The following is a 12,749-nucleotide window of genomic DNA, read 5'->3' as shown; positions in this document are numbered from 1 at the left end:
AACTTGCATTGGTCAATGATAACTTAATAGTGATCAACAAACAAATCTATTGTGAGAATCCAACTTTAGGAGGGACTAATCTATTACCAGAGTCCAACTTTAAGAGGGGACTAATCACTGTAGAAATCTCCCAACACATTTATGGAAAGTAAAAAATTCAAATAAAATATGCCGAAGGAAAAATATATTTTACCTATTTCGTAAATATATATAAAATGCAGTGTAAAAAGCACTAGATGCTTAAAAAAACTGAAGAGCAAAGAAGATTCGAATTTACAGATTTACCAAATGGTAAAGATCACTGACTTTTTACATCGATGGAAATGGCCACTAACGTAAATATTTTTTAAAAAATTAATGGAAGAAAAACATATTATCTTAAAACATCTTTTAAACTTAAAAAAAATTGCAATTATATAAAGAAAATAAACGCACAGGAGGTCCACACATCGTCTGCTAAAATCATTTCCATTGCCGCGCCCAGTCATCCAACAACATGAGGGCAGCGGTTCCATTCCCGCGCCATCTGATCCTCAGACCCGTTAATACGAGACAATGCAGACGCCTTCACACCGTCAAGGCTTCTCAGACGGCCACAGAGACGTCAAAACTCCATACAAACCGCAGCGCCTGCTCAGAAATTCTCCGCATTAGGAACTCTCTGCTGGCTAGAGAGCGAACGGCCGTCGAGGTCGCGGAAGAATACCTCACTCGACTGCAACAGACGGAACCTTATGTCAAGAGCTTCCTGTATGTGTCGGACAAAGTGTTAGCAGACGCAGAGGAAATTGACAGAAGGCTCGGGAGAAACGAGGACGTCGGCCCTCTGGTAGGGGTCCCCGTTGCTGTCAAGGATAATCTGTGCACGAGAGACATGCCGTCAACTGGAGGGTCTAGGGTTTTGGAGGGTTATCGTCCACCCTTTGACGCCACAGCCGTGGCGAAATTGCGTCAGAGCGGAGCTCTGTTGATTGGCAAAACAAACCTCGATGAGTTTGGGATGGGAAGCACTACAGAAGGCTCCGCATTCCAGGTTCTGGTGCTGCTCCTTTTCACTTGATAAACTATTTACATTGTTTTTGATTATTTATTAGTTTACACTTTATGAATTATTGGCATTTTAAAATTTCTTCTTATTTTTTTTCTCTCCGGAAAAATGTCGTAACTTCATACATTTCACATATGCTTGATACATCATTGAAAACAAACTGTCCCAAAGGCGAGAAAAAGCCATTTCTAACCACTTCATCATAAGCCCGAGGCTTACCAGCTCGCTTCATTAAAGAAACTAACCAGATATTCATCCTACACACAACAGAAATAATCCTCAAAAGAGAGATTTCTGAATCATTCACAAAGAAAGAAATAACAGGCTTCCATCTGATAACTCCATCATAAATGATATCATTTCAAGACTAAAATCTTTTCGACATAGTAACTAAGCAATATTAAAATATAAAATAAAATGAAGTATCCATATTTTGAATAGTCTTCTGTCCACCATGTTTTTGGCTTGACTCATATCCCATCGATTGACATTGGACACCTGACTGTCAGATTCATCCCTAAACACCAACAGTAAACCTGAATTAGTTTCTATCTGCATTCCTTTTTTTGACAAATTCCATCATACATGATATCAGTTCAAAACCAAAGTCGTTTCAACATGGTATTTATTCAATATTAGAATATAAAATAAACCTAAGCATCCAGATTTTGAACAGCATTCTGTCCATTATATCTATGGCTTGCCTCTTATTCCATGATTCGACATTGGATACCCGATTGTCAGATTCTGTCCCCAAACACCAATAGTAAACCTGAATTGTTTCCATCTGCATTTCTTTTTTGAACAAGACTTTTGACACTGAGTTGAGCTCCCTATAAAGTTTAAACATGGTTGTTGGAGATATTTGTGAATCTTATCTCCATTCAATCAACTTTCTGGGGTTAAGAGTGTTTACAATGTACACCATGCTTGCGGGTGCTTCATGTGATGTGGGATACATAGTGTGTTGATTACCCTTGGTTGTGCTGTGATGGACATACACATTGGAGATAGCTTGCTCATGGATTGCTATGCCTTGTATTGATGCTTATGTGGCACACTTTCTTCGAGTGTTGGAGACCTATGTGGCTTAATGACTTTCTTCATGGAGAACTTGGTTGCTTGCTTTAGAGGATGACTCGTCTTGGAGGAGTGTTGGCAATCTTGGAAGAGAGTGTTGAGCCCTAGATGGCATGGTACACTTGGTTGCTTGCATGGAGGCTTGTATTTGACTTGAGGACAGTGGGGTTGAGGAATGATCATGTAGATGTGGTGGACCTATAGGTACACGTGGCTTAGGAGGTACTGTTGGACTTTTCTTAATGATCATTCAGCCTTGGAATGTTGCTTGTCGGACATGCATGCCTTGGAGGTTGACATGTTTTAGTTAGAGTTGGAGTAGCTCACATGTGGGCCTATCTTGTGTAGGGTAAGGTGGTTTGTAGTGGACCAGGGTCACTTGATATTGTTGCAATCCCCCCAACCTTTCATATAAATAAAGAGAGGAGAGAGTCTGTCCATCAAATATTCATTCATGTCCACTCATGTAATCACATGCTTGTGTTAGACTGTGAGAGCTAGAGTGAACTAATCTCTTCGTACTCTTATTCATTTGAATTTGCTCTCTTTGTCTTGAACTACAGGGTTATTGAGAAAATTCAAGAGATTTTTGAGGCATGACAAGCTACATGACCGAAATTCATGGATGAAGAAGCAATCCAAAATTTTGATTAGGCTTGACTTGACTAGGAGGCAGTTTGGTCCAGGTTTGACCTAGCTATATTGTTGGTCTGTTTGACCTTGTATTTGATTGATGTATCTCTGTTGAAGTTGATGATTTCTCTAAGGAAAAGGTTGTTGGGTTTTTCCGCCATGTGGGTTTTCCTAGGGTATTCTCTTGTGTTCTTTCTGTGGCTGTCTCTTCATGATCCTACTGTCATATATATTATGTTGTTGATGTCTTTTGTGTAATTGCTTAATGATGGAATAATGGATAAGAATGTGAAAAAGAACTAAATCATTAGAAGTAATTATCAGTATGGAAGACCTTATGAAAAATCAACATGGTATTAAAGCTTATGGTGAAGTAGAAGAAGGAATCATCTTTGTTTCAAGCCTGTTCTGTCACTATGCCGTAAGAAGCCCTAGTTCAAGTAACACATTGCAAAAGAAGGCTGAGATCTGCCATGTTTGTTGAAGAAATTTTACCAAGTTAGTAATGAAGATATCAGGGTGAGAAGCCCTAGTCACAGTCTGCAAGGAGAACAAATTTACATATCAAGAATTTGTTTGCACTATTGGTCAAGGCTGAAAGCTAATGGGTTGAAGGCTTCAACTATTGTAAGAGGCCGAAATAAACCTCAGTTGGATTGATAGATCGAATACCTCGAAACCTATTGAAGTAAACCAAAACCTCTGTTGAAAAATGCGAAGGTCTTATAGTTTGTCTCAGGTAGGACGAAGTTTCACCTTGCACTGAGATTCATATAAGAAAGGGTCGTGATCCATCCTTAAGCCTGAGAGAAGGTAGTAACATACTTGGGAGAAGAACAAAGTCTTAAGTAAAGTTAGCCTAGTAGGCCTCAAAGCATATTGCATAAGGCTAAAGCTCAAAATCTCATATTGAAGTTACCTTAGAGAGTTACAAAGGTTTGAATGCTCTAGTAAGTTGACAAAGTAGTCTCAGAAGACTGAGGTTGTGTCGTTCTTGTTGCAAGAAGATCAAGGAGCTCAGGTCTAATGGTGGGAGGTTTCATATAGGACCTTAAAAAATCCAAAATGAGTAAGTTGATTTATTTTGGTTTCCTTTTTGTGGTCACGAATTTAAATATTGCCTGAGCCTGAACTTGTGTAATTGTGAGCGTAGCAGAAATCTAAGCCTCAGTATCTAAGGCAAAGAAATCTTAGGAAGATCGAAATATATAGTATTCTCAGTCACCAAGAACCTCAGATGCAAGGTCAACATTGTGCAAGCATTTGGAAGAAGATTTGTTGTTCCTATGATTCTAAAGAAGCTAAGGTTGATAGATTGAGTCATTTCCAGAATTTAAGAATTAAAAGGGCCGAGTCCTTTAAACTCTTAAGGATCCAATCTTGTATGTTGTCTTCGAAACCATGCTTGTAGTTCAAATTATATCCTAGTGATCCAATTTTTATGGAACTGTACTAGATTATCCTTTTTCTTTAGACAGGATCAATAATTTACATTGCAACCTCTTGGATTGGAAAAGATCATTCCCAACTCTAGAAGGTGTTGCAATGAAATTTGAAGGCCAACAAGAATAAAAGAAGGCTGCTATTGTCCAACATTTGATGCTTCCTTGAATCCTTAATATGTGAGGTATGTATCAAGTTTTGCTTTGGATCATATATTAAATAACTTTGCAAATCAAAATATATGAAGATTATTGAAGTAAAGTATTTTACCATGCCTTGAAGAAAGTTTTAAAGCTTGACAAGATGTTTTCATCAAATTAGATTGTAGCTTGTTCCTAAGTCAGACTAAAGGACTATGTCAAAAGTGTTTGAATCAATGGTATTCGTGCAAAAATGTTGCTAAAAATCATCTTGATAAGCCCTGAAAGGACAACTAAGGGAAATGGATCAAATAAACTGAAAATATTCAGGCTTCCTGAAAATTGATGTGACTTAAAATTAGTAAGACAATTTCTTTGATACACAAGTTGCCATCTCGTATAACCATATGCCACCTTGTGGAAATATTCTGTCAAGTGCGCAGAAGATGGTTTGCATTATGTCAAAGAAGTATGATAATCTGATCTCAAAAGTTAATGAAGTTAAGATGAAAGCTTGGTCATAAAACCTGAAGGAGATCTCTTGAAACCCCTTGTTACTTATTAAGAGCTGATGAAAGAAGGCATGAAGATCCTATGGTCTTGAACATTTTGATATGGAAAGATAATTTGCTACTAGTGTTGCTACTGTTTGTTGAGCTTTGTAACTCAGAAGGTACTTATAGTCTTGTGTCTTGACTAGAAGGAATTTGATTTGCCTCATTAGGAGTTTGCATGCGACATGCAAAGTGTGCAAGTGAGTTGCGCGCATGTTGATGTGTTGCGTGTGACATGCATGCGATGTTTATGTAAGGCAAGCTAAATTTATGACTTGTACTTGAGTTAAAGTAGAGAAATCTAAAGATAGGATAGTTAACTAAAGTAAAGTCACTTATCTTCAGTTAGCTTGATGAGCTAATTTTGGCCGTCAATCTTAGCTTAGGAAAGTTATAAAATGAGCATTAAATGAGGAGCTAAGGCACAACAATAGCACAAGATTGAGAGAGGCTTCTTAGTGAGCATGTGTTGGGTCCAAGAGAGTGTAGAGAGGCCGGTGATTAGTTTTGTAATTTGTATTTTCTCAGTTGGGGCATTGTCCCAAGACAGTAGCCCAAGTTAGTTATGTGATTAATTTATTAATGAAGAATTGTTGATTGGGCAAAAATTTGCTTATGTGTGCGATTCAGATCGAGTATTTTGCTTCCACTAAATATTTTTGGCTAGGAACTTTGTTGTGTATTCGTTCAGTTAATAATTGTTTGGAACCGATTACTAGGTGTTGGGTTCGGGAAATTCTAGCATGGTATCAGAGCCGAAACTCTGAATTGATCTTAGAATCATAGGAAGCCAGGTTTGTGTCAAATCGCTAAAGTTAGGTTGGCTTGGATCATACAAACATAATTTTTTTAAGACGACGAGTGTTTTTTTGGGGCTGAGAGGAAATTTTTTTATGGGCGAACTTTTGAGTCGAAAAATAAATACAGTTAAAAAAAACGAAATAAAAAAAGCAACCCATTTTTTTAAAGAGAAAAAAATAAAAAAGAAAAGAAACAGGAAAGGTAGTGGGGGCCGATTGGGTGGTCGATAGGGGCCGCTACTTAGCTGCTAGAGGAGCTGACAATGGTCAAGTTAGGCTGACCGCATAAGATGCAGAGACTAACAGGTTGAGATCAGGCAGAGGCTGAGCACGTTTTGTTGGAAGAATGTCAAGTGAAGAACAGTCGTGAAATTCGCCACTAGAGCCAAACAGAGCCGCTGCCATCCGGGTGTGTGGGTTGCAGTGGGGATAAGCTGCGGATGAGCAAGTGACACTCGATAGAGGACAAGAACCAATCGAAATTTCTCTCGAACCAACAATTGGACGCTGAACACGAACAATCGATCGTAGACAGACCAAGGCAATGAACAAAGGTTAATGGATTATTACCACACAATCTAGCAAGGCCCTAAGGAAGGGAAACCTAAAGGACAACCCCCAGGCTAGTGATAACAATGGGACAATGACCCACTGTCACCTCAGTCAATGTCCCTTGCTCTTTGCGGACTTTGACCGATGGGATGAGTCCCAGTAGGACATGAATCACTTGAAAAAGGAAGTATCATTGATTTTATGTGTGAAGTGATTCCACTAAGCCCACTCAAGGAGAGGCACAATGATGATTTAATGCGTCAATGAAGCTAAAGGCTCTGCAAGAAAGACCTACGATGGAGATCAAGACCTAGGGCTTAAAGTATGCAACAATGATAGGTATGCCTAGATTCAAGGCTCCAAATGTGAGATAGGACTTCTTAAGAAGATTTGCAAGATGATGTGACACCTTAAATAGGCTCTTCACTCTTCTTGAGAAACTTAGTCAGAGCTTACGCTAGACCTATGGTTTTAAGGATAGACGCGGGAAGAATTTCCTCCAAGGTATTCACCAGGTCGAGGTAAGAGAGAGGAAAGGGTTACTTAAGATTTATTCCACCGAATACTCAACTCATACAACCCTCAAGAAAGCTACCTATCCAAGGAAATTCAAGTTATGTTTCCCTTCTAGGGCACACCTAAGGCACAAAGATTTATGGAGAATTCACTGTGGTAACTCAATCAAAATTTGAGATCATTAAGAGAAAATACAAAGGAAGAGTTCTATCCAAATGGAATCTCTAAATTCTCACTCCAATATAATTTGCAGGATGCCCTAGCTAGCCGTCTTATGGAGGGGCCGAAATTTTTAGGAGAAGAAAAGAGATGGAAAGGAGAAGGTGATCACCAATGTTCATGGACCAATGCCTATTTCCCTTGGCTATGGAGCTAAGTTGTAGGAAACGTGGGGGCAGGGGTCGTTCCCCCCCTGAAACGGAAACGAAACCAGGAAACGCGTATCGTACGGCCTGGAAACGCGTTTCCGGCCGTACTGGCACGTTTCCCGAAACGGAAACGTGGCAGTATGGCCGGAAACGCGTTTCCAGGCCGTACGAGCCACGTTTCCCTAATTTAATGTGTTGTTTTTTTTAATTGGTTTTTAATTTTTTTTTAGGTTTCCGGAAAATTCTAGAAACCTATTCTAAAGTTATAAAAGAGCAGTTTGTCTCATTCTCTCATCACACTATTCAGCAAGTCGTTTCTCTTGGAGACTGGCAGTTGTTTCAGCTAGGGTGTTTTGAGCAGTGAGCAAAGTAGATTTCAGCAGCAGGAGAAAGAGATTTCAGCAGCAAGAGAAAGAGATTTCAGCAGGAGATTTCAGTAGCAGCAGATTTGGCTCAGCTACAGCCATATTTCTCTTCTCTTTTCTGGCATTTCGGGGTAGTCTCAGCCACAAAAAATGAATTTGGGTAAGCCACATTCATTTTTTTAGTTTTTTCTTGCTATTTATTCAATTTTTCTAGGGTTTAAGCAGCCAAAAATATGAAAAACGTTTTTTATTTATAGATTTGTTTTTTAAATTTTTTGCAGCAGATTTGGCTCAGCTACAGCCATATTTCTCCTCTTTTCTGGCATTTTAGGGTAGTTTCAGCCACAGAAAATTAATTTGGGTAAGCCACATTCATTTCTTAGTTTTTTCTTACTATTTCTTCAATTTTTCTAGGGTTTATACAACCAAAAATATGAAAAACGTTTTTAAATTTTATTATTTACAGATTTGTTTTTTTAATTTATTTTTGCAGCAATGGCTTCTAGCCAAAGTGCAGCTGCAAGTTCAAGCCCTAGGGCCAACCCAAGGGCTGAATATTATCCTCTTTGGAGGCATGTGACGAAGCTTCAAAGATGTGGAGGTGGTGGCTCATGGGAATGGCGATGCAATCTTTGCAATAATACGTACAAGGGCTCCTACCCAAGAGTGAAGGTGCATCTATTGCATGGAGGAGGACAGGGGATTTCAGGTTGCACAAAAACATCAGATCCGTTGGCAAGGAGGGCATATCAAAGAGAGCAAGATGAGGCGGATGGTACTAAGAGAAGGCATGATGAGCTTACTGAAGCTCCATCTAACATTGAGCCAAGGATTGTAGCTGAAGCAAGAAAGAGGAGAGCTAGTCACACTCAACAACATGAACAACCAACACCCAAAAATACCAGAGGCCCAGGGGCATCCCCTTCAGTTCAGGATAGCAGAATTGCTAGATTGGTGAATGTGCAAGCAAGAGAAGAAACTGATTCTAGAGTGGCTAGGTGCATTTATGCATGTGGTATCCCATTCAATGTTGTTCGCTATCCTTACTGGCAAGATATGATAAGGGTAGTTAACAAAGCTCCTCAAGGGTACAAGGGGCCCAACTATGAGAAAGTCAGAACCCAGCTTCTCAAAAATGAGAAGGACCTTGTGGAGGACATTTTAGCTCCAATTCGTTCTTCCTGGAGTAGCTCTGGGGTTACCATAGTCTCAGATGGTTGGACAAATATGAGGCGCAGACCATTGATAAATATCATTGCCACTTCCCCGAAAGGAGCAATGTTTATCAAGGCAGAAGACTACTCAGGAGAGGTGAAAGATGCACAATACATTGCTGATGTTATTATAAAAGCTATTGAACAAATAGGGCCTAACAAGGTGGTGCAAGTTATCACGGATAATGCACCGGTTTGCAAAGCTGCAGGTTTAATTATTGAGGGGAGGTATGACCACATCTTTTGGACACCATGCATTGTCCATAATCTGAATCTGATCTTAGAGGAGATCGACAACAAAGTTTCCTGGATAAAGGAACTCACAGGGGAAGCAAGGGAGATTATCAAATTCATCACCAACCACCACCAGTCTCAGGCCATATTTCAAGAGTACTCCAAATTGGAGTTGTTAAAAGTTGCTGAGACAAGATATGCCTCAAACCAGTGTTGTTAAAAGCGCGATTAAATCGCGCTTTTTTAAAAAAATCGCGCTTTTTTCCCTAAGCCGATTTAATCACGCTTTTTATGGGAAAAAAGCGGCTAAATTTTTTTTTGCCGATTTTTTCGAAAAAAGCGCTGGGTTGCCAGGACAACAATATTTTATAAAAAAAATTTTGGTTTTTCATTTGGTCATTTGGGTTTTTTCATGCAATTTTTTTGGAAAGAAACAAATAATTTTTGAGTGGGGCAGCTTAATGATCAGTTCTAGGCCCTAGTATGGATATGCTATTCATGGTAATGTTAAATTCTTAAAGTAAAAGTGACATTCTCCTTAATCTTCATTTTCATCCTTTTACTTAAATTTTTAACATTACCATGAAATGACTCAAGATGTTTGAGAGTGGTTCCAGCCTCATTGGATTTCATATGGAGAAAGTAGAATTTTAGATTTCATTTAAAATCCAGCAGACTTATCAGTTTTTCAGGATTTTAGGATTGGGAGATTGTAATGTTTCCAGGTGACACCACCTGCTCGGGCTACCCCTGCCACCAGTAGAGGACGTGGTCTACCTCCTATAGCTCCTACTTCTAGTTCTTCAGCTTCTAGAGCACATCAGACTCCACTGCCATCTCCACCAGCACAGGCACCAGCATCTATATCTAGAGGGAAAGGGAAAGCTGTGGCATTTTCTCGCAAGAGGGGCAGAGGAAATCAATAGGATTAGACCTCATTTTATTGTATATGACATTATGACATGATGAGATACATTATCATATTTTTTGTTGATATTTTGAGGCTGAGTTGGGACTCAGGAGTCAGGACTTACTATTCAGGACATGATTCAATGTTATGTGTAATTTTAGCGCTAGAAATGATATTAAACATCTTATATATTAGTTTTTTTATCATATTTATGTGTCAATGTATTTATTTTATGTTGTAGATTGTTTAGATATTAAAAAAATTGAAAAAAAATGAAAAAAAATGAATATTTTTGTACCAAACGCTTTTTTCCGCTTTTTTCCCGCTTTTTCCGATTTTTTCCGCTTTATTCCCGGCGCCGATTTAATCCCGCTCGCGCTTTTAACAACATTGCCTCAAACTTCGTGATGTTGCGCCGCCTTGTTGAGGTTAAGCATGCATTAGTTTCTATGGTGGTGAGTCAACTTTGGATTGAGTGGAGACAAGCAGATTCAGAGCGGGGATCTATGGTGCGTAGATTGTGCCTTGATGAAGATTGGTGGAGCAAGGTAGATTTCTTGCTAAAGTTCACAACCCCTGCATTTGAGCTTCTCCGGAGTGCTGACACTGACCAACCTTTCTTGGGAGAGGTATATGATGGCATGGATTCCATGGTTGAGAAAACTATGGAAATCATTTCGTAGGAGTCTCCACAACTTTTGTTTGTTGATGATCATTTTGCTGGTTTGATCAAGAAAATCATTGTTGACAGGTGGAACAATTTCAATACACCATTGCACACTTTAGCACATGCTTTGAACCCCAAATTTTATGATGAGGAGCTTATTGCTAAAAGCAATGGGAAGAGGAAGGCACCCCATAAGGATAGACAGGTGGCTACTGGGGTGAAAAAAGCACTTATGAGAATGTTTCCGTCTCATCTACATAGGGAGGTAAAGGAGGAATTTGCCAGTTTTGCTGCAGGAATAGATGATTATGCAGATATATCAGCTTTGGAGGAGAGAAGCACCATGAATCCAGTTAGGTGGTGGATTTGTCATGGAGCAAATGGTGTACATTTGCAAAACCTTGCCATTCGTATTCTTTCACAAGTGGCAAGCTCTTCATCAGCAGAAAGGAATTGGAGCACTTATGGTTTTATTCATTCTGTGAAGCGCAATAGGTTGGGCTCACAGAAAGCAGAGGATCTTGTTTATGTGCATTCCAACCTTCACCTTGCATCTCGTAGGGGTCCAGAATACAACAGTGGTCCTTCTAAAGAATAGGATGTGGATGCAGAAAATCCTGATTTGGATCTCTCTCTTGCTGCCCTGAATATTGAGGCCGAATCTGGAAGTGGAATTGGTGCATCATCTTCTTCAGCACCACCATCCACTGTTGAGCATTGTGCTGCTTCTATTTTTGATGAGGATTGTTATGATGAGGATTAGTCTTTTGTGACTTGTCTCTATAGTTCTTGCAGCCTTATAGTCTTTATTGTACTTGCAGCCTCATATACTAATAATAAAGGTTGATTTTGGATTTTCCTATATTTTTATTTTCATTATGTGATCATTCATGACTCATGAGTAAATGTGATGTAAATTTAATCTTAATGTTTAAATGTAATAAATTATAATCATATAATGTAAATGTATCATTAATGCTTTATGATTGCACATATATATATATATATTAATAATTTTTAAATATTTTTAATATATATATATATTATATATATATTTTCGCGTTTCCCCGTTTCCAAAATTTGGGGAGGTCGCATTTCGTATCGCTTCCCGTTTTGGAAACTCGTTTTCGTTTCCCCGTTTCGTGCAACTTAGCTATGGAGTCTAAGATGATTCAAAATTTGCCAAATTTGTCCTCAAGGAGGCTAAAGATGGATGCCCTAGCAACCAAGATTTAACATTTACCCACCCAAGATCTATGGATTTTCATGGATGAAAAACAAAATTCATTCACTAGGAACATTCATCTATTGTCTTGCAATGAGTAACATATGCAATTGCCAACCAAAATAGCCTTATACAATGATATTCAATAACCTAGGGCACAATAACATTAATAAGTTGCAATAATTCCATACATTAGACATCATTTCAAAAGAAAATATTCATCACAAAGCACTTACACGATGACAATGAGATATATCCAACCACAAATCAAGAGGTAGCCCCAAGAAAGATCGAAATTTTAGCTTCCAAAGATATTGAAATGCTTCAAAGAGTCTCCAATTCGTCCAAGAGAAAATGTACGAAATTCTTTTCAAGAGAAAGATCCAAGTGATGATGACGTGTTCTATTTATACATGACCTTAGAGGTCGAATTTCCTATTCTAAGCCCCTAACATTATAATAGTGTGCAAAAATAAGGCCTTGGTGACAAGTCCACCAAGTAGCTATGATAAATAATGAAATAACCATCCGATAAGTAGTCAAAATGATGATGTCATGATGAAGTGAGGCCATTGGAAGGCCGAGTTGAGTCCTTTAAGTGCCAATATGAGAGAGAGGTCTCCATAAATGATGCATAAGGGGATGGCCCTTTGATGTCCATGTGAGTCATCATGGACATTAAGGGGCACAAATATTGGTATCATGGGTCTCTAGGTGAAAGATAGGCTTGAAGGTTGCTCCAAATGAGGGCATTGATGATGGTGCTTGCCTTCCCATGTCTAAGGGTGAGACAAACCTCCTTTGGGCCTTAGATTAGTTACTAAACCATGTGTGCACTGCTAAGCCGGCTGGGGCAATACTGGTCCAGATGCATCATCTCGCATATAATGCGGGGCAACAAACAAGCTGTTGAAGGTGCTAAGGGTGCCCATGAGATGAAATAATGCTCTAGCACATGATGGAGTCCCATAGCTCTCAACGGATCCCCTATAAGTGTCAA

At 39.0% G+C, this 12,749-nt stretch overlaps 1 protein-coding gene across 3 annotated transcripts in view; it reads left to right on the top strand.

Moving 5' to 3' along the window:
* Positions 1 to 430: 430 nt before the first annotated feature.
* The window catches only part of LOC149165316 (Amidase family protein), a 191,627-nt gene continuing 179,308 nt past the window's right edge, over positions 431 to 12,749 (top strand). For all 3 annotated transcript variants that reach the window (XM_089432285.1, XM_089432284.1, XM_089432286.1), the window contains exon 1: positions 431 to 1,033. In XM_089432285.1, coding sequence (XP_089288411.1) covers positions 497 to 1,033 — 537 coding nt within the window. In that variant the 5' untranslated portion in view covers positions 431 to 496. The remainder of the gene's footprint in view (positions 1,034 to 12,749) is intronic.

Source organism: Pinus tabuliformis, chromosome 5_1, assembly GCF_031772625.1.
Source record: "Pinus tabuliformis cultivar Carrire ecotype Pingquan chromosome 5_1, CPIR1, whole genome shotgun sequence".
NCBI classification, from domain to species: domain Eukaryota; kingdom Viridiplantae; phylum Streptophyta; class Pinopsida; order Pinales; family Pinaceae; genus Pinus; species Pinus tabuliformis.
The sequence above is the reverse complement of the archived record's forward strand: the minus strand, read 5'-3'. Positions and strand labels throughout refer to the sequence as shown.